Source organism: Copadichromis virginalis, linkage group LG16 (assembly GCF_057382275.1).
Source record: "Copadichromis virginalis isolate Kocher_CV1m ecotype Utaka linkage group LG16, C_Virginalis_male_GT1.1, whole genome shotgun sequence".
Classification (NCBI taxonomy): Eukaryota; Metazoa; Chordata; class Actinopteri; order Cichliformes; family Cichlidae; genus Copadichromis; species Copadichromis virginalis.
The window spans coordinates 24,808,541-24,833,733 of record NC_140633.1 but is presented as its reverse complement, the minus strand read 5'-3'; the positions used below and the strand labels follow the sequence as shown (position 1 = coordinate 24,833,733).

Here is a 25,193-nt window from a genome sequence, read left to right as displayed (position 1 = left end):
TGCTAAAATAATGAAGGCCAACAAACATATTTTGCAAAAGCTCACAGGCAGGAAACATCTTATTTGAAATTACACCAAAATATCGTCCTCATTAGGTCCCCCTGCCCTGAAGCACCCAGATTTAAAGCTTAAAGCCTCTCCGCCCATAATCTTATTACTTTACAAATAATCAGACCTCAAAAGACACAGATGATGAAACCCTGCTACCACAGAGGGATGCACCTCCCGCTCCTCCTCCTCTTCACTATCATCATCATCCTCATGAGCGGAAGTCCTGGGAAACCAAAGCCACAGGAAACGCGGCATGATCCGAGCCGCCTGCTAACTAATCACCTAACTAACCAGCACAGGTGTCAGTCCCACCCTGACTGTCGCACTCGGGGAAGCATGGGAGGCTCTCCGAGCGTCGAGATACCAGGTGGAGGCAAAGAGGGATACCACGTCCTCAGGGTAAGAGAACATTTTAATGTGGACGTACGGACTGTGACTTCCTGTTAGCCCGCGGAGGAGCAGCTAACGATAGGATAGAAGGGTTATTTTTCCTTTAGAGGAAGCGACCTCTACTACTGGCTAAATGCTGATGCTAGTAGAGACTTGTGTTTGACACAGACCCCGAGGAGGACTCAGACACACCCAGAAATCTCTTCACATAGCTCGTTGTCTTTATTGTAAACGGCTAGCTGTCCCCGCCTTTGAATGGAAGCTCCTGCTACGCCCACTCTCTAGCACCAACCGCTGATGTGTGAGCTTGCTAATAGCCTCTCGGTCTACACTGTTTAAATGATATATATCCATATTAGAAACTGGACACGGTTAATTGTCATTCAGACGTGCAGTTTGTGAGACAATCAGCAGATGTCCCCTCACTCCCCAGCAGACTGGATGATGCCAGAATAACCGGTGTGGCTGCTATACGTGATTTATGGAAATGGGTGTGTGTGACTGTTTTCATTTGAAAACGTTATACTCCACCAGTCAGTCCAAGCTTTTAAAGAGTTTCATCACCAGATTACACGCAGGGAAAATGGGCCACACTAAAAGTAAAATGCTAAATGTTTGCATTTTGTGCTTCAAAGATCTGTGTCCAATCAGACCCACTGATCAAGGATCATTAAGAAAAAAGGATCACTTTGAACATAATTCATTCACAGTGGGTCATTAGCTCAGTTTGTTTTAGAAAAGCCTTTAAAAATTCTTAAAAAGATACTTTAAATACAATTCAGGGACACGAAGTTGCAATAAGACAACAACAACTCATAAAAACACTTGCCCCAACAAACAGGTGATCAGCTCTAGGCGTACCTAGATGATGGTGGGAAGGATACTAAGAAAGGGAGGAAGGAAAATAAACACCTGGGGAGTGGAGATAAGAAAGAGTGCATCACAGGCAGTCCCACACCAGCCCTGAACCTATAGCGGCATAGCAAAGGGATGGTTTTAGTGGTTTTATCAAAAAAAGGCCAGTTTGAAGCTAATGTTAAATGTAGAGAGGATGCCTGTCTCTTAAATCCAAACCGTGAAAAGAAAGAGAGCGGCCTGATACCTGAAGGCTTGGCCTCCTATTCTACTTTGGAAACTTTTGGTATCAGAAGTAACCCAGCCATCTGAGAGTGAAGTGCTCTGTTAGGTTATTATGGTAATATGAGGTCCTTAAAAGACAATATGCCCTGAAGATTCAAGACTTTGTACGTGAGAAGGAGTAAAATAACCAGTTAAGGCTAGTTTCCAAGAAGGAGACTAATGAGTCTTCTTGGAAACCTCACTTGACACACTAGTCTTAAACCAGTGAGAGGAATGTTAAACTACACAGGAGTGTTTGCCAAAACAGAGATGTACAGGTTTTCATTGAATGCTGCTCGTCCTTTGTGACAAGGACCTGTGTGCAGATATTTAAAAGACTGGCATTAACCTGCTTTACTTGAAAACCTTCTGACCGCCTTCTAATCTGTAGGTGCAAGAGAATTCTCCCGGTCGCCGTGCGGGACTGGAGCCATTCTTTGATTTTATCATCTCAATCTGCGACACTCGGCTGGTGAGTTTCCGGTTAGGTCAGTGTTAGTCACGGATATTCCTAGGAATCATTTGGATATACTGGTTTCTTTACAGAACAGGGACAATGACACCCTGAAAGAGCTGCTGAAGATGAACGTGGAGAAGCCCGTCAAGATGTTGTTGTATAGCAGCAAGACGCTGGCAGTGCGGGAGACGACGGTCACGCCCAGCAACATGTGGGGCGGCCAGGGGCTTCTGGGAGTCAGCATTCGCTTCTGCAGCTTCGAGGGAGCCAATGAAAATGTTTGGCATGTCTTGGTGAGTGTTAGGTTCTGTCTGAGGCTGCTTTTTTTTGGGGGGTGTTCTTATTTATTTCTGTGATCTCATGTGTTGATAGCTGCATGTTTTTGAGTCCAGGAAGTGGAGCCGAATTCTCCTGCATCCCTGGCAGGTTTGAGGCCGCATGCAGACTACATTATAGGAGTGGACACCGCCATGACTGAGGTGCCTGCTTAAGATTTTATTTTTATTTTTTAATGCAGGAATTAAACCAGGAACAAGTTAACCTGATGTGTATTTTTGTGGTTTTTAAGCAGAGCGAAGATCTGTTTTCCCTCATTGAAACACATGAAGGGAAGGAGCTAAAGCTCTACGTTTACAACACAGACGCAGACAACTGCCGCGAGGTGGTCATCACCCCAAACTCTGACTGGGGTGGAGAAGGCAGGTATGACAGTCACTAAAAAAAAGATCCACACAGTTTCTGTTGCTGGTTAAAATCTGTGAGCTTTCTTGATATTACGTAAGAGAGGAGTTTACAGTCAATCCTGCTACTTTATTTAAGTGCAGAATTTGTTCTAGGCTATGTTTTTATTTTCATTTCTGGATTTAAAAACTGTGTTTGATATATAAGTGCTGAATGCAAAGCCATATGCTGCCTTTGTTAGTGTGGTTGTTGGTGCCAGATGGACTAATGAGTATTTCTGAAACTTCTGTTGAGGTCAGAGGTCAGAGGAGAATGGTCAGCCTGCTTCAAGCTGATAGCAAGGCATCAATAACTCAAATAAGCTAAGAACACAAACTCTTTAGACATTAGACACTATAGGATTTGAAAAAGATTCCCATTATTAAGTCAGTTCTGCTGCAACATTCAGATGATAGGGTCAAAACTTGGTGTAAACAACACAAAAGCATGGATTCATCCTGCCGTTTGGCACACTTTAAGTACCAACGAACCTTTTTTTTTTTCCGTTAATGCTATGGCCTGTCGTTGTTGACCATATCCATCCCTGTAAGTCTACCCATCCTCTGTGACACGTAACAAAGCTCACATCATCTTAAACTGGTTTCTTGAACATGACAATGAGTTCCCCGCACTTAAATGACCTCCAGAGTTTCAGAGCTCCATCCAAAGTGGTGGAACGGGAGATTCTCATCATGGTTATGCAGCAAATCTACAGCAACTGTTTGGTGCTATCATGTTAATATGGAGCAGAGTGTCTGAGGAATGTTTTCAGTGCTTTTTTTGAATCTGTGCCATGAAGATTTAAGGCAATTATAAAGGCAGAAGTGGGTTCAACCCAGTACTAAGAAAGTGATGGAGTATACGTCTGCTACACATGTAGAAAGTTATGAATCATTCCACCAAGAAAAATGATACCCCTACGTTTAGGTGTATCTTGAGTTTCAGTGGGTTTGATTGTTGAAAAAGTTCTACTGTAATTTGAGTGTCAGGTTTTTCTTTTACAATGTTTCTGATGCTGCCCCTTCACAGTATTGCTCTATTTCTGCCATGCAGTCTAGGCTGTGGGATTGGCTACGGTTACCTGCACAGGATACCTACCCTGCCATTTGCTGAGGGTAAGAAGATCAGTTTACCAGTACAGACTCATTACGAACCACCTCCTTCACCAAAAGATGGCTTCACAGAGGTAAGTTGGCATCTTTAATAACTGCATCCAGAAGTAAATCTCATTTTGATGCTGTCTGGCTTCCAGCTTTTGTTAAAATGTACAAAACACTGTTGGTTACCAGGTCCACCTCTCTGCCGTCGTTCCAACTGTTCCAATTGCTGTGTCGTCTTCTGCTTCGACGGGATTGGAGCAAGGTCTCGCTAGCTTGTCCGTCAGCTCAAACCCAACATCGGTCCTGAGCAGTCATACAGGTACACTGTCCTCTCTGACTCTTTAGCATTTACAATTTGAGCTGATCTGAGGATGAAATCTCACGGAAATTAATTAGTAGTTCAAATGAAACCCAAGTGGAATAACAGAACAACAAGAGTTAAAGGCATTTAGAAACCTATAATATCTCCTCCTTGTTGTCGCTTTCTCATGTAATAAAACATATGATTATATAATTTCAGGAGTTCCTGCTGTCCCGCTGCACAACCAAGTACCCCTCTCACAAACTGTTCCACTGTCTGTCAGTCCTGCTCCAACGCTACCAGGTTGGTTAAATTACATTGGGTGTTCATAGCTCCCCAGTTTTTGTGCCAAGTACAGTCTGTAAAATTCATACTTTATGATCCATGATGCGAGTCTGCTACACCTGTCTATTTTTTCTCCCTTTTCTTTTTGTTGCATAGGCGTAATGCCCCTACCTGGAGGTCTTTCACCTTTTCCTAATCTACCAAACCTAAATGTCTCATTGCCAGATGTGAGTCATGCATTGCCACCGGGAGTTGGAATACAGCCCGCAGGTATAAATGTGTTCTGTCAAGCATGCTTGGGTTCGGATGTAAAGGCTAACGCTGATATTTTGCTTTCTTACTATCCAATGCAAATTATAAATGTATTGTAAAGACGTACAGTGTAACGACCACAGGCAGCTGAGAATAGTCCAGCTAAATACAGTTTATTACTACTGAGTGACTTTGATGGAACACGCCCAGCTTAGTAACATTTTAGCTTTTAAAAGTGTGATGGCAGGCTCGCTGTTTTTGGTGTTCCCAACATTTGTTTATAGAAACAAATGTTTAAGGGTTTATTTTTAATATTGAGATAGCAGCGATTTAGTGAAACTTGGCTATAGGATTTAGATTGACTGACTTTTAAGTGTCCTTGAAAATTCTGGAACAGGTTTGACTTATTAACATCACTCCTTCTCCCATTTCTAGTCTTGACATGATCTTTTCATAACACAGTTAAGTGACAGAGACATTGTGCAAAGATGTATCCAACAGTTCAACCTGGTAAATTCTAACGGTTGGAAGAGGAAACAAGTATTTAAAAAAAGAAAAACAGGTTTTCTTCTTTTACAGTTCTGTAAACATTTCTATTTTTGCCTCCATTGTTTGTGTCCATTCATATTTTTCCTCTAGGCTTTGACACATACTTCAGATGTGTCATGTTGACTAGTGTATTATGTCATTTTACTGGATCCTCTGATTAATTGGTTATTAAATGTGGGTTATCTATGTCTACGTGGTTATAACATTCAAACACAGCATCAGGGTCAAGTCTGGATTCAGTATCTTGCCCAAGGATAAACTGACAAGTGGATTGAAAGAGCCAGGGATCGAGCCACCAAACATCTGATTGGCAGACAACCAGCTTCACCTCTGACCCCTGTGTAAACTGTTTCGAACTAGCCAAAATGTTCTTGAGACTTGACAGATGACAAAAGTAAAACTGAGTATAGTGTGGGTATAAGACATCCTCCTAGAAAAGCTTCAACTAGTCTTTGCATTGAATGTTTAGTCTTTAGAATACTATTCTTCCAAAAGATATTCCCTCATTTGGGACTCATGATAGAGAGAACTAAAGTCAATTAAAAATCTCCCCGAGGTGTCCAATTAGTTTGAAATGTGAGGATACAATTCTCATTGTTATCATTTCCATAAGCATGTTATTGACCCCTTGAGCCATGTAGATGGATAATGTCATCATAGAAGAGTCTACTACCATCGTGATCAATCTTTTTAATTGTCCCCCGTGGCATACTAGAATCCATAACTGGAAGGGTCAAACATTTCCTTTACTTTTCCTCCCATCCACATGTTTGCAACTGCAGTCTAAAGGACCTTTAACTCTTTTACCTTATAAAAGGGATAGCTGCAGATCAGTGTAGCAGATCATCAACTAATCTGAAGGTTGGTGGCTCGATCTGTAAGCCATAGTATCCTTGGACAAGATACCGAACTCAAAGTTATTCTCAAGATTTACTGAGAATCAATCCCCTTATCATAAAGATGACATCTGATAACCACCCTGTATCCTTAATGATGAGTTGACACCACAGTATATATCCATTAAGATGTGGTTTGACAACCAAGGCAGAAATCACCCTCACTAACTTTTGATGCACACCAAGAAATTTCGTTTTTGGAAGCAAACCTGAAATGACCGAAAGTGTTCGGTTCAGAAAAGGGTTACCCCTGGTAGGCGTCCAAGGGTTAAACCAATTACTAAGTCGATCATTTTAAATCATGTGAAATTTGCTTAGTGTTTATATTTAAACTAAAGTTGTGGAAGAGTAACTTACCTTTAATATTCAAATGCATTGTTGCACAGAAACTGGATTCTGACTCACACCTCATTGAAAGTGCTTTACAAAGGCATCTTTCCAGGATTGGTTGAAATGGAAGCAAACACCGTCTGAGCCTTTTCTTTAATACTGAGTGTTGTCTCCAGGCAGGAAAAGTAGAAGTGTAGTGTCCAAGAGCTAATGTTGTTAAAGTAAAATTACAATTTTGCTAACTGAAGGGTTTTGTGTCATCTTCTGCAGGTCTTCCACCTCTTTCAGCAATTTACCTGCCAGGTGCTGCCCCCAGTGCAACTCCTCCCCTATCCAACTTTGTTTCACCCCCAGTCTTTGCCAGTACTTCGCCTGCTTCCACTATGCTAATGAACAGTTTTCATGCCAAAACCCCCAACTCCCCATCAGTGACCACCTCTGGATCAATAAATATTACAATGTCTGCAGACTCATCTTAACAGAAAGCAAAAATTGAAGATGTTGGCATGCTCTCTGTAGAGTCTTTACACAGTGTAATCTGACCATTCACCCCAGCACTCGGCTGACAAATTCCACGTGCAAACAGACCATCAGGATTGTTGTGCGAGCTCGGCTGCAAGAATGGAACTGGTATTAAATGCAGGGCATCCAGTTTGTCCTGGAAATGGTGTGTCAGAAGAAAAGCCCTGCGTCTGAAGGCAGTTAAAGGAACTTTGAGAGCATTTTGGAGTTTAAGTTGTTCTGTGATAGAGGACATTTAAATTCTTTTTAAAATATGGAACATGGGTTATTCAAATTGTGCAAATCAGCATCTTCGCATCTTCAAGGATTACACTACTTAACGGGAGGGCTCAACTATAACTTATACTACTGGGGATCTTCCATTAGAAAACAAGGCTTGCTGGCTGCAGGATTGCAGACATTGTTTTCTTGTATTGTATGAAATTATTTGTAAAGTGAAATATTGTTACCTTGATTAAACTGATGTATTTTCTCAATGTTAGCCTCTGGTTTTTCTCATCTGTTGTGAATCTTACCTGCATCCTAGTATGTAATGTAATACTATGTAATACTAAACATAACCAGAGGGTGTCAGTATAATCACAGACATAATGGTAGGTAGAGCACACCTGAAAATTTACAGTGAATAAGCACTAAATTATCTTTTTATAGATGCAATGAGAGTGGATTATGTGCACTAAGATCAATGGGGAGAGAAAAAAAAAAGTTTCCTGGTATTTATTCACTCTTAGCAGAACTGTACAATTTGTACCCGAAGTGGAACATAAAGCCCTTGAAAAGTAAGAGCAACAAAGCAGCAAAATGAAACCACTCCAGGAAACTACTCTTAAATTGGGAAAAATTTGAACTCTTTGTACACATTACTGCTGCAGCTCAAAATTTGAAAATTCACCTGTACAGCATATACAGTTTCCAATTTATCTGTTAATATTCCTGCATAGGGTTTTTTTTTTAATACAATTTAATTTTTCTACATTTGGTTATTTTGTGCATTAAACGTAAGTATGCTGCCCCAATCTACATGACACTAGTTGCCACTTGTATGCTACACATTACATTCTCATGGCTAAGTAACTCAAATTAAAGCCTAAAATTTGTGGAAAAACAAAAAACATAACCAAAACAATTACCCAATCAATGGTGAAATCTTTGTAGTTCTACTTAACAATGACTGTCTTCTCCTCACAGTAAATTAACTTCTAGCAGCTGAATCATTTGCACCCTGGCAGGACCACATTATTTAATCTAAATGGTGGCCTGCCAAAGTCTCCCTTCGGCCCTTTAAGGCCATGTCCATCAGCAAGATCCGAACCGAGTGTCCAGTCACATTTTCTTCAAGGTATGTAGTCAGTTTCAGTGCTTTTTTTTTTTTTGTTAGACCTTCAACGAGATCCATTTACCCATGTCCTTTACCCGTCCCTTTACTGTCCCTCCAACTGATCAAGCCCTGGTAAACAAGTAGAAGCCTGGCACAGGTCAGAGGAGGCCAGGTGATGCCCCCCACCTGAGCCCGTTCCTTCCATCGCTGGCTGTTCCTCCTCTTACGAGCCCAAGCCTCTGAAGAGCTCTGCAGGTGCAACTTCAGTCATCAAGTTTTAAATTTTTATGCGCATTTTTGTTTTTTTGTCACAATTCAAAATTGTCAATATGAGATGTTGCTGGAGGAGGCTGGACTTGAGACCGCAGCACTCATTTGCAGATTTCCAGAGGAGCTTGATCTCCGGATGTGAGGGAGCAAGTAGGGGTCACTTCCCAGCTGGTGAACGTCGATCCGGTCCTCCTTCCTGTATGCCAGGCACCGCCGTATGAAAGCCTGAAAGTTGAAGAATGTATTCAAAATTAACAAGTCATAATGTGTGATGATATTTAAAAGACAGCAACCGTGTGCAAGTTCTGCTACCTTTGCTTCGTTACTGGAAACTGGCTTCACAGGGAACTGAATGTCGGTAGCTTTGAGTATGGTGTTCTCCTGCAGGATATCTTGTTGTGACTGATTGTGGCCAAAAGGCTGGAAAGAAGGACAACTTTATCATCAGGCATAAATTAACATAAACACTGCTAGAAGACCAGCCATCGTCCTTACCTTCCTTCCATACAGACACTGGAAAAAGATGACACCCACAGACCACACATCCACCTTGTTGGAGATCTTTGGAGGTTCTTTACCAACCACAAAACACTCAGGAGGCAAGTACCTGATGTCACAATATGCATAAATCAAAGGACAAGATTGGCACACACATTTATGGTCAGTACCGTTTTTACAATTTTAAGTTACTTATAGATTACTACAACTACAAATAGTAGTAGTAATAGTACTGTTACTACAAATGGGTGCCTATTTTATGCTACTTTTTTCTTTCCATTATACCTTGCTGAAATAAATAAAATCATGCCAGGTATCTATACTGATATGAACTGGGTAATATGTTAGGAACAAAAGGACGCCACATCCTTTGATGGAAATGAAAATTATTAACAATACAGAGAATTCAAAGACAGCCCAAAATCAAAGTGAAAAACCGATGCAGCAGGCTAGTCCAAAATTTCATCACACATCACAACTCAAAATGACACTCCGTAGTTTGTATGGTCCTATGTGCTTGTATGCATGTCTGGCAAAGTCGGGGATGCTCCTAATGGGATGCTATCCTGGGGAATATCCTCCCAGATCTGGACCAGGGCATCACTGAGCTCCTGGACAGTATGAGATGCAACCTGGTGGTGTTGGATGGATGGAAACAATGTCCTAGAGGTGTTCTATTAGATTTAGGTCTGGCAAGTGTGAAAACCAGCCAGTGGTATCGGTTCCTTCATTTTCCAGGAACTGGCTGCATACTCTCGCCACATGAGGCCGGTCATTGTCACGCACCAGGAAGAGCCCAGGACCCATTGCGCAAGCATACAGTCTGACACTGGTTCCAAGGATTTCATCCTGATGGCTAACCTGTAGCGTTTTGTCCAGTTTCCTCAAAGGATGCTCTACACAGCATGTCAAAATATGCCAAGTTTTCAGCTACAGCTAAAATATAGCTCTATTCTCTTTGTTAATAGCCAACAGAATTATCTCTTAATGCGTTGACACAACACTGCCACTGAAAGACACCGAATTCAACATTTATCCCAGGAGTTAATGCCTTTATGCTTGAGCAATTCAATGACTGGTATGAAGAAGCTGACACAAAAGTATTCCTCTAAAAATGTGAGTTACAAGGAGAGAACTGAAAATGAGTACTTAAAAGCACTTAACGCACTCTTAAACTTGGTTCCACCAGGACCATCATCGACATTTAAGGCGTTTCAGGACTGTAACGATGTTAAACACTCAATGTAAGCGTCTACTTCACAAACAGCTTTTGACACTTTCACAAGAGCACAAAACTAAATGCGGGATCTTTGTTTATAAAGAAGTACGCCTATAATATGTTACTGCTACTTTTCAGTAATCATCAATCAACATTTAAAGACAATTTTAAATGTCTGAATGTGATTTAGGAGCATTTCTTCTCACCAGTAGGTTCCTGCACCCTGTGATGTCAGGTCCATCCCATCTACGCCGTAGTTGTCATCATCCATAATTTTGGAAAGACCAAAGTCAGTGATTTTAATTTCCCCACAGGCTGTGCCATCCACCAACAAGATATTACCTTCAAATCAAAACACATTAGGTCAGAACTACAGCAGTAATCACGCTCAATCAGAATCAGAATACTTTATTAATTCCAGGGGGGGAAACTGTTTAAGACTGATCCGTTGTTCAGAAGGGGGTGTTTACCTGGTTTAAGGTCATAATGGATGATGGGAGGTTTGATTTCATTCAGGTATTTTAGTGCATTTACAATCTGCATGACTATGGACCGTGCCTCCTTCTCAGACATTAATTTATGCTGCTTCAAGTAGAAATCCAGGTCGTTGCCCTCGCAGTACTCCATAACGGTGCAAAACCTGTTGGACGGATAAATTAAGTAAGAATTACTTAGTGCATTTTTTTGACACCTTTCACATGCTATAAAATGTGCAGAGTGACTGACGTGTCTGTGTCCAGTGAGAAGTAATCATAAAGTTTCACAATCCTGGGATGGTCCAACTCCTTGTGTATTCTGTACTCTCGACATGCATGCCTGTAGAAAAGGATGATATTTATCATACCATTAGCAACCAAAGCAGGAAGGTGCTGTGCTCCCTTATAATACAAACATATTCACACAGACTAACATACTTGTGATAGTTCTCTTTTTTTTCTTCTCTCCAGTTTTTGTTAAGTTGGTGGATTTTCACAGCAGCGTATCGTTGTTCAATCAAGTCAAAAGCCTGAACGACACAGTGACAGTTAGAATAAACCTGCACAGCAACACTTATTGAGAGTATTTTTCCATGTTTAATGACTTACCTTGTAAACTTCACTAAAGCCTCCTCTGCCTAGAAGATGCAGGAGCAGGTATCTTTCATTCAACGTTGGGTGATCTTTAAATCTTTAGATTGGAGAAAAAAAAATAATAAAAGGAGGGAGGAGTAAAATTAAAATTTGGAACTATGTGAATCACAAATTAATAAAAAATTAGCTTTGCTAGATCAATTTATTTTAGGTTCAGTACTACAAAGACGAGCAAAGAGTCACATTATGCTGCTTATTAAAAACTTAACGGCAAGTCTTGCATAACAGTTGAAAGTGTCAAATTTCAGCTCCAAATACTGCACAGATAAATAATTTCACCCAGCTTCTGCAACGTTTTAAGAGGTCATTTTTCTGACTACAGGTGTAATCATGAACTGCTGCACACGACGGTTTACAGTAGAGTTCAGCGAGTGAGATAAAGGAGCAGCATACTGCATTATAGCCGATATACAGACATGAATAAATGAGGGGGGAAAAAACAAAGAAATTCTGTTGCTTCTAGCACCTTCTCATTTTAGCTATGGCCGTCTGTGTAAGACAAGTAAGATGTTTTGGTTATAAAAGTCCCAATTTTAGCTGCTCAAACACTGTTTAGATGTTAACGTGCAGATTTTATGAAAACATTTCAGTCACATTTCAAAATCCAATCACTCTCAAAAGAAGCAAAAAATAAATACGTGATAATCCCTTTATTTTTATATAGCAAGTTCTTCAGTAAAGTGCAGGCAAGCACACAATATAAGGAGAGAGAAATATGATGTGATCAATAAACTGAAGCACAAAACAGCAACCTCTAATTTAATTTTCGGTCTCAAAGCTCCCATAATTTTTAATTTCACTTTTAACGCAGCTGTAGTCTGTGTGAATACAATCAGAATTAATGTAATACTGCCAACCATATTTAGCAGCTTGATGTGCCAACGACAGGACACTTGCTATTACTCTAAGGACATTGCAAATACAAGTAATCCACTGGGTCTTCATTCCCCCCGGATACTGGAGTACATAAAGACTTATGGGCTGCAGGAGCAAACGCAGAACAGACATTTTGTTCGGTTTGCTCATAGCTAATGCATCTCTGAGTTAGCAGACATGGATCTAGCAGGGAAATAATGGCAGACTGAGCTGTTCATTCAGAATTCAAGAGGATGAATCCGTTTGCCAGCTGGGGTGGGGTGGGGGGTGGCGTTAACCCATTCTGACACCACAATGGTCTATAAATCAGAACAGCAAGTTCAGACACACTGAATGTGACAGAGAAAGGAACAGACAAAAAGAGATGGGCTTCCCCCCCTCATTTTGTGGGTCTCACAACACACGACGAGAAGCTTAATTTCACATAATACAACCCTTTATTATTCGACTGTGGACGAGGACTGTAGCCTTGCTTGTACATCGTGTTCCAATGTCAATGCAGCAAATGTCAAGGAAAGTGATTTAGACTCACTGTGAGCTGTCTTCGTTATTTATTCTCTTCAGTTCCCGAATGTGAAGGTTGCGCACTCTCTCCAGACGCTCGAGCTCTGCCTGGATCTCAGCTTCTTCCTATAAATGATTCAAACACACAAACACACAAATGCACAGAAGGAACTTCAGAGCACTGACTACAAGGAGACTTCATCAAAACCCACTCATACACATGACGAGCTCGCAATTAAATATTAACATCTGACTTGGTGCAGAGTCCGTTAGGGCTTTTCAGTGAAGCTTTTTTCCCATGAAAACAATGAGTAAATTGACCTTATATTCTTTGCACAATCTTTACTAATGGAACAGGATTTTCAATCAGGAAACTGAGGAAAAAGGTGGAAGAGATAAATGCAGAAAGTTTGGCCACAAGCTAAAATCTAAATAGATGAACAGATTTAAAAAGTCAAAGTTACAGTTCTTTATTGTTATTTTAAATAGCATTAGCATTTTTTACCCCTTTTACAAAGACGTCGGTCATTGCAATTTCTAAGGCTTGTTTACAACCACTGGGAAAGGTCAGGTGATGCAAATTTCAAAGGTTTATGAATATACCAAGTCAACCTTTAGCCCAAAAATATGCAGCCATAGCCCAAAAAGTAGGAGAAGGCTATGCCTCTGCTGTACAGCCACATCTGCTCAAATTGGATGTTCATGGAAGGCTCGGTACAGTTGGCCACATTGAGAGGTGCACGCTAACAGTTATGCCTCGGCCCCACGCAGTTCCCCTGCCTAAACCTCATCAAAAATCTGTAGTCATACCTAAAAAGAGCAGTGAATGCAAGATAGCCCAAGAATCTGACAAAACTAGAACCCTTTTGCAGGAAGAAGGAAACAAGTTCCTCAAACAAGTATTTAGGTGGCTTTTAAAAGTAACCACTCTCACCAAAGGGGGTGTTACTAAGCAATAAGGGCCATGCGTTTAAGTGTATAGCACTCAAAAAGGAAGACATCGGACCTAAAACCCAGCACTGCAATGTTCAATTTTTCTATTTTTTGCCTTTTGTCATACATTTTATTCCATTATAATCTACATTTTTATTAATATTTTATCTTTTTTAATTGATTCATCCTACTTTTAGGCCATTAATGTTTTGTCTGTTTAAATTTCTTACTGTTGCATATTTATTTTGTTCTTTTACTTTGTCAATTATCTGTCAGGCACTCTGAACTATATTAACTTGATTGAACAATCAAACAAAACGTCACAATTCTGTTTACCAGGCTTCATATTTCCACAAACCTTTTTCAGATGTCCAAGTCGCAGTTTGAAGATCTCTTCCTGTTCATGGTACTCTGCTAATGTCAGCCTTTCAAGGATAAGAAAGCATATAGAAACAAAGCATGAGCCTAATTTAACAGTGCGTCTTAAGTTTAACACTTTCAGTTAATACTGTGCTACATGCTGTTAAAATCTGCTTTCCTGGTAAACATGAGGTAATAAAGCAAAACACGGGGGAAAAGGATCCTACACAACACATACACAAGGGTGTGGACTTACAGCTGAGGTAGGCTGGGTTTTAGAAAGGGATCGTTTTCTGCTCCATTCACCGCCTTGGTTTTCCGTTGCTTTGGCTCAGAGTTTGTGGTTGGTGTTTGGGAGTTGTTGGAAGATGGAGGTTTCCTCTTGGCAAGAAGTTTCCTCTGCCTCTCAATGTCTTCTCTCTGTTGGTTTATCCACTCCTGCTGCCTGCCGAAGGACATATTAAAGCTGTTAATTTTAGAGGTACAACTACATTTTAGAATTTTCAACTTGAATCTGACGATGGAAATACTGCAGATGAAGGCTGCAATGCAAAACTCAGTGAAATTATACTAAAAATACTAAGTCTGTTTTGACAACATGAGGTTAAATCTACTCTTAAGAGAATAATGTTAAGAAGTGACGTGGCAGCTGTCCTAGGAAATGAAGCCTTGGAGCTGAGCTTACAACCCCCAACTTTTCAGTAGCAGGGGAATTAAATGTGCATGTAATGTGCAGCTTTGAGGTGTACGTGGAGAGCTAAACTTAAAATATGCAAAGCTTAATAAATAAATGGGAGATAAAAAATGAAAGTTGCTAAAGTTATTCCCATTTACAAAACCGGTGAAAGACATCATTTTACAAACTATAGACCAGTGTCAATACTCTCCCAGTTCTCTAAGATACTGGAAAAACTCTTCATAAAAAGATTTGATAGTTTTGTGGAAAAATATGAATTAATGACAGATAGTCAGTATGGGTTCAGAAGCAACAGATCAACAGCTTTGGCACTGATAGATTTAATGGAAAAGATAACGAATGTATGGATAATAAGAGGTATGCGCTCGGAGTTTTCTTAGATCTAAAGAAGGCGTTTGATACTGTTAATCATGAAATTCTATTAAAAAAAACTGGAAAAGTACGGGTTTAGGGGAGTGGTTTTGGAATGGTTAAAAAGCTATGTAGGGAATAGGCAACAATATGTACAAATAAATGAATATAAATCTAATTTGATGGATATAGCTTGTGGAGTACCTCAAGGTTCAGTACTGGGTCCAAAAATGTTTATTATGTACTTAAATGATATCTGCAGAGTATCGGAGATTTTAAAGTTTGTAATATTTGCAGATGACACAAATATACTGTGTTCAGGTGTGGAGTTGCCACAGGTTTTGGGGATGATCACACAGGAATTAACGATATTAAAGAAGTGGTTTGATATAAATAAATTATCATTGAATCTCGATAAAACCAAATTTATGTTGTTTGGAAACCAAAAGAAAAACATCGAAGTAGAAATATGTGTTGACAATGTATATTTAGAAAGAGTAAATGAAATAAAATTTCTTGGGGTGATCATTGACCACAAGCTCTGTTGGAAGCCACACATTACTTATGTTCGGGGGAAATTGGCACGGGGCATTGCCGTCCTGGGGAAAGCAAAGCATATGTTGGATCAGAAAGCACTGCACATTTTATACTGTGCTTTACTACTGCCATATATGAGCTACTGTGTAGAGGTCTGGGGAAACGCATACAAAAGTAACACACAAACAATAACTATAATACAGAAAAGGGCCATTAGATTAATAAATAATGTAGGGTACAGGGACCATACAAATGCACTCTTTGTCAAAATGCAAGCTATTAAATTCCAAGACTTGGTGAAGCTTAAAACAGCGCAAATAATGTATAAAGTAAGAAATAAATTGCTTCCCAAAGAAATCTGTAAATTGTTCATAGAAAGAGAAGGTGGGTATAACTTAAGAGGGAAATGGAATTTAAAAATACAAAGTGCTAGAACAACTTTAAGAACTATGTCAATCTCAATTGCAGGAGTTAAATTATGGAACAGTCTAACAGAAGAAATAAAAGACAGTCAAAACATAAAACAGTTTAAAGTAAAATATAAAAACCTAATTTTAAATAAGTATAAGAATGAAGAAAACGGGGTTAACCCAGGACGGTAATGTTGCTGGTAATGGTGTTGCGGTTCTTTTTTTTTTTTGTTTTTTTTTGGTTTGTTGTTTTTCCATAACTTGTGTATCTGCAAATATACACATTCTGTATTTTTCATATGAAAGAAACTATACTGTGGTGGGGCTTGCTAATTTCTTGTTTTTGATTTATGTATGTTATGTTTTGTTTTACTTCATATGTTTCATATGTTGTTTGTTTAATTTAAGACAAAAAAAAATTAAATGAATGAGAGGTAAAACTTGAGGGGGTAGGGACAAATAAGTAAATACTTCAGCCTACTCCTTTTCAAACAAATAATGGAATGATATTTTGTAATGATTGTGAAGGCACATGTTTGAAATGTTTGAAATAAAAATGAACTGAACTGAACTGATAAACAATTTAAAAGCTTCTCACTTGACAAGGTTTTGGAAGGCATAGCCATCTGTCCACTGCTCTGTGAATGAGGCCCCATGTCTCACTGTAGTAAAGTGGCCTAAACGTAGTCTATCCTGCATGCTCTTCTCCCGACAGGCCTGCTTCTCCTGGGTGCTCTGAACAACAACAACATAAAATACAGCATGCAGGTTCACAGCCACACAAACATTCCTGATTTTAATAACGCAGGCTACAGAAAAAACGCTTGTTTACCTTTTCTATAAGTAACTTCTTGCTCATGGTGATGCACTTATTCAAGCGTTCCTTGTATTTCTCAAGTAACTTTTGCTGTTCATCTATCTGTCTCCTGAGATCACAGTTTGCCTGTGAAGCAGAAAATGACACTGGATAAGCAGACATAGAAACAAAATGCTTTACTAAACACATTTACTATAAAACTGAACTCTGGGAAGTTTTATCCACCTTGTTTTTAAACTTGTTCAGTCAATAAAACAGTAAGATGTCCCTCTTACCCTTAACAGGTCATCTATCCTGCCCTCCTTCTTCTCAAGGTCTAGATTCTTGGTGCTTTCAAGGGCAGCCAATTTTAACACTGTCAGGTCAGTCTGGAGTGAAAAACAAAAGGAGTTAAACACTTGTCATATCAAACATGTTTTAAGAGTGAATGCAGAAAGGCTTTGGTTACAACCTCCTCACCTGAACAAATTTGACTGCTAGTTGCTTTGGATGTGCCATATGGTCCCCAAAAGACAGACTAGTAGGAGATGAGCTATTTTGTCTAACCTAGAACACAGAGAGTGATATTTTATTTAAAAACAGGTCAACACTATGGTGAGCTACAAAAGAGTTATTTTGTTATTATCACAGCTTACAGAAGTGCCCTGAGTCGAGTGGGAATGTGAATTCTGGGGCGAACGAATCACTGGTGGGGGACCTCTGACAGGACTGGACCCATTTCCTCCCTGGAACTACAAGATGAAAAGAGAGGATAAGTAGCACCGCTGCCTAAGATCTGGTAACAGTAGACAGCCAGTGGGTCCTTTTATTTTACTGTAATGTGGTTACAGACAGGAAATGGATTACGCCTCAGATCTTCAACAGGCTGATATAGCACACATTATTTTCTGGGCACTATATATTCATCTATAGTGCCATGAAGTATACTGTTCATACTTCATATATGAAATATCTGACACAAAACTTACATCGAAATAATCACTTATTTTGGGTCCCCGCACAGTTGATTTTCCTAAAATCAAGAGAAAGCAGGGATGAGTGTTGTGATTTATCAAACATATTTTATTGGAATAACACAAACAACAGGAGTAAAATAATTATAACCGGTATAACAGAACAACACTTACCTTGGCTGCTCTCTGACTGGATCTCAGGTTTCCTTTTTCTGCCTCTAGTTGTTTCAGTCTGTTTCTTCTCTGGGGTCTGAAACATTAAATTTAATTTGGTATAATTTTACAGTATGATTACTGCACAACGGACACTCTGAACCTGAACTGCTGCTGTATTCTCTATATAGTGATAGCTTTTTGTTTCCAATGGGTATTTATAGATATTCATGCTTTATATACAGAATAAGTAATATTACAATAGATGTTTGGAGCTGTAACGGCCTTTTTTTTAAGTCCCCAATAGTCCAGGTTAACAACAGTCAAGAAATGCAACAAGTTCTGGAATAATAAAAGTACTTTCCTAATATCTGAAAAATATTTCCATTATAAATATTGGTCTTTTGAAAAATATAAATAAATAGCATTGTTTCGGTCATGTTGAACCTAGAGGGATCACTGCAAACACCAGTGTTGACCAGACAAATCTCCAGCCTTTAAATGCAAAATATTCGTTTTCAGATCTGATAAATTACCCACCGAATAAGCAGGAGAGCTCCCTCTTTTCACATCAGACCCCTATAATGACAAGGAAAGCTTTAGACCAAAACTTATTACCCATGGATAATAAGTGACCAGACTAACAGTGAAAAGCATTTATTGCAAGTGTACTTCATTATTAAATAAAATCTTTATTTAAAAAATTATTAATTAATAGTATAAAATAACCACCAGTATGCAAGTAAATGACAGTTCAAGACTACATTAAAAATATATTGTTTAATTTAACAATATTGATACTGGAAATATTGGTATCATTTCCAGAATAAAGGTTATATAATAATGGAATGCTTAAGATTAGCGTGCAAAGGACACAAACACTTGTGTCAAGCATGATTAATCTGGACAGTGTAAATGTGATCAGAGTAGCTCCCACATAGGATTAAAGATATTTACCTCCGACTCCTTGTCACTTGAAGATCCTAGACTCCCAAAACTGTGATTTGAACATTCATTATTGGTCAAGCCCTGAAATAAAGAGAGACAATTAATAACCGAGTCAACACTACAATAGGAAACACTTAAACAATAAATAAATACGTCCTCATTTCTGACTCACTTTGGTTCCCCCGCTTGCGCTGCCAGTGCTGCCCCCTGTGCTGCCGCTGACTCCGCCCATAAAACGAGCCTCCAGCAGCTCCTGTCTCCGGGGGTCCAGGCTGTGCAGCTCCTCCATGGTGCCTGGGAGGATTAGCAACAAATCACAGTGTGTCTCCGTTATTCAACGATCAGCTTAATTGAACCCATTTACTGCCCACTCGAGTGGGCAAATGACACAGCAGCAGTAAGCTTATGAGATTTGAGTCTAGATCAGAATGTAGGCCGAGACCAAATTTCTGCCCGCTCCCTAGTGGCATCCCCAAGGCAGGTTTTGCTATATTTATTCATCAAGTACTGAAGAGATAAGCTAGTTGTGATTATGGTTACACCAACTCTACAGGTAAAAGCCTAATACTTAAATAACAAAAATATTCAAAAGAACGCGTTATATTCTCCAAATGCAGAGGCCACATTCAGAAATTTTCTGTTTTGTTTTTTTTCTTTAAATCATGAGAATCCAAGGGCAACATTTCAAATGCTAGGCAATGCTGCTCACAGCGCTCCTGCGGGAATGATGCAGGAGCACCATGGGCTTTGGTGTTGCTGCAGACTCAGAGGTGCCTGCTCACTAAATCTGTGCTGTAATGAGACAACCATTTTGAAAGGGTTATGGAGGTTTGGCACTGCATCCAAGCTTAGTACAGTAGGTAGGGATTTTCAAAATCCATTTAAGAGTAGGAAAGACAAGAACGCACTGAATATGTTTAAAATTATACCAGCTAGGATTATAAATGTGAACTAAAGATCGAGGATAAAAAGTCATCTTGTAGCATTCAGCGACATGAATTGTTGGAGGATATGTATTACAAACCACTGAAACCAAAATACACGTACTTTTGCTTAAAATATTTCAGCAGTGCAAGAAGAAACCTACAGAAAAAAAAAAAAAGTCTCTCTAAACGGAGTGAAAGAAAAAATAGTTACAATTCAAACGTGATTGCCCTGATTATCCCAGATAACAAATACAAATTAAACCACACAGTTTCACATGAAAAATAAAATCTTCAATGATCTCAGGACTGAATCTGCACTTCATTTAGACCCTGAGGACTTCACATAACAGTTTGCGCACACAGCTAAACAAAAAGTAATTTATTACATCCTCTCAAACCAAACCCTGTCTCCTATTATGGTATGATTTGCAATACATCTGCAAACACAAAGCAACTTAACAAATGGGTTGTAACAGACAGAATACAGCTGGCTCGCCAAACGATACTGACATGAAGCCATTTCCCAGATAAGCACACAAAAAAAGAAGTGTGTCTAACGTAAAAAGAATCACGTGTCCTGTCGTTAATTAAAATCCCTTCTTTACCAATCGTGTCATTCACAAAAACAGCTCCAACGTGCTGTTATACTTTAATTTTCTGAAAAGTCAATAGCTACTTTTAAGAATTAACCATTCTAGGATATTTTTACTTCCAGCATGCTATCAACACCTCCACAGAGAAGCGTCCGTTACCTTTTTTAAATAACCACCACGGTGATCGCTTTAGGCAAATTCTATCTGAAAACTTTTAACTGATGTATTTGCTATCTTTATGTGTATTCAGTAACACATTTAAGCTGAAAAGAGACCTGTTATTAATGTAGTCTTCTAATTTACATTTACTAACACTATATTGTGATCGATAGTTACACTTAGTGAAGTATTTGTGGTGCTATGCATCAAGTCTAGCACCACAGAAGCCATGGAACTGTAAGCCACAATCAGCATTTGCCTCACTGAAATTTGATCAATACGTGCATAATACTGTCATATTTATGCTCTGCAAGCAAGATATAAAATAACAATGATTACACTGATGCATCTGCTTAGCTTATTATAATCACTACTTTGCCCTAACCTCTTGATTAAGACTTAATAAAAAGGTCAAACCGTCATGAATCTGATAATGTTAACTACCCTTTGCAACCACCCGATAGACCTTGTTTTTTTGTTTTTTACTGAGAAATACCTTATTAAAAAATAAATAAATAAATAAAAATTAGGCAACCCGCACATGTTTCTTCCTAACATTGTCATGTTTGTGGATCTGTAATTTCCCAATTAAATTCTGCTCGAGAAATCATTTACTGCAGGTCACGTACCTAACACAGCTAACCATGTTTTTCTGCATGTGGCAGCTTTATCAATTTAAGAGCAAAAAAAATAAAATAACCTTATGGAGAATATTTGCTTTTTTCCCCCTATATTTGCTTTTTTCCTCTATAAATAGCACTGTGAAAACTATCTGTACCAAGCAGTCTTTAAACAGTGACTTAATTTATTAAGGGAAAGAGCGAGAGAGAGAGAAAAAAAAAAAAAAAGGTATCCAAACCCTCACCATGTGTGAAAAAGTAATTGTCCACTAAACCTAATAAGCAAGAACTGCAATTGAGCATTTGTGATAACTGGCAATGAGTCTTTCACATTTATCATCTTCTTTGCAGAATTGTTTTAATTCAGCCACACAGGATGGTTTCTAGCACTGACGGCCTGTTTAAGGTCATGCCAAACCATCTCCAGACTTTGACTTTCAGGCCGCTCCAAAACCTTGATTTTATTTGTGTGTTTTGTTTTAACCCATTCAATCTGATGGTTGGACATTCCCCTTCAGGATTTTCTGGATTTCATAGTTCTATCAATTATGCCAAGTCATCCAGGTCCTGAAGCAACCCAAAGAAATTTTTGACAAACATTAGATGAGCCTTTGTGTTCATTTTGGTGAGCAGTGATTTTCACCTTGGAGCTCTCCCATGGATGCCTTATTTGCCCAGTCGCTTTCCTGTTGTTAAATCAAATCAAACTCTGACCTTAACTGAGGCAGGTGAGGCCTGCAGTTCTTCAGATATTATTCTGGGTGCTTTTGTGACCTCCTGGATAAGTCGATACGGTGTTGGAGTAATTTTGGTAGGTGGCCACTTCTGGGAAGGTTCACCACTGTTCCAGGTTTTCATGGCTCTGACCATGGTTTGCTGGAGTCCCAAAGCCTTAGAAATGGTTTTATAACCCTTTCCATACTGATAGATGTCAACGACTTTGTTTCTCTCCTGTTCTTAAGTGTCTTTTAGATGAGATCTTTCAGCCCAATTCATTTCGTCAGACAGGTTGTTTTTAAGCAATTTCTTGATTCAACAGGTCTGGTAGTAATCAGATATGGGTGTGGCTATCAAAATTAAACAGAACCAAAGAACCAAAGTTAAATAATAAATTAACTGTGATTAACAAACCAGGCAGATTTGGATCATTTTTTCCCCCTTAAAAAATGTAATCATTTAAAAACTGCATTTTGTTTTTAATTGGGTTACCTTTACCCATTTTTTTTGGGTGATTTGAAACATGTGTGGAAAAATAAGCAAAAAAAGAAGCCCTTTGATTTTACACAACACTGTATATAGTAACTAAATATCGCATGCGCCTTAATACATCGGCTTCATTTTCAACTCATTCAAATGATTAGCACCATTTTCACCTCACTACCGCTTAATTAGAAAATCTAACACATGCAGGGAATAACTGGCTTCTACGTTCAGTGATGATTATCATTTCTGCATAAGCTCTGAAATGTCCAATGTTGTAGACGATCAACCAATACTTTTGCATTTTTATGACTTGGTTTTGCTGAGACGGATCCATAACCACATCTCCCCCAAATGTTTATGCCAGTTTCACGTCATAAATACACATGAGCTGCGTATTGTTTCTCAAGGATTTGCTTTTGTTTCAAACATGAAGGCCTCAGAGCATAAATATTATCTATATTCAAGCCCCTGCGGGAGCTAGCGGTTGAACCCTTACAGCTCATGGTGTGGATGTGTTTTAACTCCATGCTGCTCAGCAGACAAGCTGACCACCTGTTTATGGCAGACATTTGGAAAGTCGTTTTAAAAAACCAAAAAAAAACCAAAAAAAAAAAAAAAAAACTGACATTAGATGAACAGGCCATTACAGTCTGAGTCCATTCATTGAAAACAAAATGAACAAAATAAATTATAGTCTCATTCTCATGTAGTCAGCTATTACTAATTTATGTCAATCTGTGTTTACAAAACGAAGTGGGGAGATTCATCGGTGTCCTAGGCTGGGTAAAGTCCTCCATCATTACAACAGCCAATGAAAACTAACGTCCAGGAAGCAATATTAACATTAAGTGCCAACTACAGATGTATTTTATGGCGTTATGATTGGCATGCTGCATAGCCCAGCCATAAGTTCTCCTTCAGTTTTGATTGTCATCTCTACACAAACACTGAGTATTACTTAGAGTGAAAAGCTAAGGTCAAGCAAGGCTACCAAGCATCCAGTGCATTAGCTTTAGTTACAGACCACAAATACTTCCAGGATAAAAGCCGATGCAAGACCCCTGTGTACCGTAAAGATGACAAACAACACCACTTACACATGTAGATGATGTGGACACTGATGGAAGGAAAACAGCAGTTAACACACAAAGGATTGCTAACGATGCGATGCACACCTTTGCACTGGCTGCTGCCAATCCACTAAGCATTACTAGAATTTGCTTGATTATCTCCATTTGCACATGATTATCGGTAACCTGGCTAATGTGTGCTCTTAAACAGGCAGCATGCCTAATGGAGGATGCATCGACTACCACAGTTACATTTCTGCTCAAAACAAAGCTTAATCGCCATTGCACTAGTCTTAAGGTTACTGCACTGGCCTGGGCACAGAAAGACGGTCCTGTGTCTTCGGTGCTAGTAGCTAGCCAAACAGGTTCAATGGACTTTGGAGCTGACGCGTTAGAGTAACGTTAGCTAGCGAGCAGATTTCGCCACCAAGATTTGCTCGGTCATTTTAATAGAATTTCCCTTCTATATGCACAAAAAGAACAACACGAACAAGTAGAAAAGACGTGCGGCTTAAAATGTTTCACGATACCTTTCTGGACCTTCACCACTGCCGTGGTATGTAGCTGAAAACACAGTCCGTGTTGGGGACGTGGAGAGCTGGGACCAAAGATGGCGTCCCCTCCAAACTTCCACTACTTTGGATACTCATCAAGCTACTTTTCGTGTGTAGGTGCTGCAGCGCACATGGGTAAGCTTTAACACTGACTGAAAAACTGACCGACTGGCGTGCCCTGTGTGACTTTAGAAGGGCACGGTGACTGCCAGTAGGTGAAAATGTCTAATTATTGTGTTTTAAGGACACAAACCTCTTCACACCTCAGTAGCGAGTCCGGGCTCCGGGCCCACCTCTCCGTCTTCAAGTGGTTGGCTATGAAACGTCACGCATCGTGTGCAAAATTCTTATCGCGAGGGCGAAACATTTCCCCCCCAGCGTCAGCGACAACATACGAAAACATGAACACCATATTTTTACAGGTTACGATGCTCAAAGGGTCAAGACATGACTTTTAAACGAATGAAATGATCGATTTCCTTGTACTAAACTGTCATAGCATGGCATATCAAAAAATCTCTTTTCAATAAATAAATAAACTAATTTATTTAATTAAGAATTAAAATAAATAAATACATAAAACGCTTGAAAGTTAACATAATAATTATAAAAATACTCAAGATTAATAGTTAGATACAATGCAATAATTTTTATTTTCTACTCTCAGGCATAAATTAGAGTAAAGGTTAAGTTGTGATTCTGACGTCCAAAACAAAAAAGTTTCAAGAAATCAAATTAAAAAATTTTTATTCCGTCAAAATTATGATGGAAACTAAAGATTCTGAAATAGTAATTAAGAAAAAAAGCTTACTTTTGGAAGGGTTAATGGGTTGATATGGAAGCTTGTTTATGTTATTAAAAATCAACTTGTAATTCAAAACTCCGAGTTAATATTTTGACATTTTTAGTTATCTCAAACTTTTGAGTGAAGTATCTTGACATTTCCAGTTAGTCAGAAGTAAGGCAAAACTTTTAGATACTTAGTAAGTTGAAATTTTGAGATAATAACTTGAAATTCTAACTTAGCTCCCCCTCACATTTTTTCTCCACTGCTGGTAAATAAATTCCATATATTTGATCATAAATTTTAGTATTTCAGTTTAGTAACGATTACATGCTTTA

At 39.0% G+C, this 25,193-nt stretch overlaps 2 protein-coding genes across 4 annotated transcripts; one reads left to right on the top strand and one right to left on the bottom strand.

The window, feature by feature from the left end:
• The first annotated feature begins 206 nt into the window (after nucleotides 1–206).
• LOC146690870 (Golgi reassembly-stacking protein 2-like) lies at nucleotides 207–7,448 on the top strand. 2 transcript variants are annotated; one of them, XM_085434006.1, is made up of 10 exons: nucleotides 207–450; nucleotides 1,952–2,032; nucleotides 2,107–2,310; nucleotides 2,410–2,496; nucleotides 2,586–2,719; nucleotides 3,791–3,923; nucleotides 4,027–4,156; nucleotides 4,358–4,441; nucleotides 4,580–4,693; nucleotides 6,721–7,448. In XM_085434006.1, exons 1-10 carry the CDS (start codon nucleotides 217–219, stop codon nucleotides 6,927–6,929), a joined length of 1,410 nt encoding a protein of 469 aa, XP_085290132.1. In that variant the 5' UTR covers nucleotides 207–216; the 3' UTR covers nucleotides 6,930–7,448. The 2 variants fall into 2 exon arrangements, with proteins under 2 accessions (XP_085290132.1, XP_085290133.1); XM_085434007.1 differs by having other exon boundaries at nucleotides 208–450; nucleotides 2,589–2,719.
• A 226-nt stretch (nucleotides 7,449–7,674) lies between these two features.
• tlk1a (tousled-like kinase 1a) lies at nucleotides 7,675–24,397 on the bottom strand. 2 transcript variants are annotated; one of them, XM_085434004.1, is made up of 22 exons: nucleotides 24,325–24,397; nucleotides 19,119–19,240; nucleotides 18,956–19,027; nucleotides 18,539–18,577; nucleotides 18,020–18,095; nucleotides 17,861–17,904; nucleotides 17,528–17,623; nucleotides 17,352–17,438; nucleotides 17,168–17,260; nucleotides 16,908–17,018; nucleotides 16,674–16,810; nucleotides 14,337–14,525; nucleotides 14,079–14,145; nucleotides 12,816–12,913; nucleotides 11,363–11,444; nucleotides 11,192–11,283; nucleotides 11,004–11,093; nucleotides 10,748–10,917; nucleotides 10,484–10,619; nucleotides 9,056–9,167; nucleotides 8,873–8,980; nucleotides 7,675–8,785 (listed from the first exon to the last, which is right to left on the bottom strand). In XM_085434004.1, the coding sequence occupies exons 2-22, from the start codon at nucleotides 19,233–19,235 to the stop codon at nucleotides 8,615–8,617; spliced, it is 2,187 nt and encodes a 728-aa protein (XP_085290130.1). In that variant the 5' UTR covers nucleotides 19,236–19,240; nucleotides 24,325–24,397; the 3' UTR covers nucleotides 7,675–8,614. The 2 variants fall into 2 exon arrangements, with proteins under 2 accessions (XP_085290130.1, XP_085290129.1); XM_085434003.1 differs by lacking the exon at nucleotides 24,325–24,397 and adding an exon at nucleotides 24,048–24,106.
• Nucleotides 24,398–25,193: the final 796 nt, after the last annotated feature.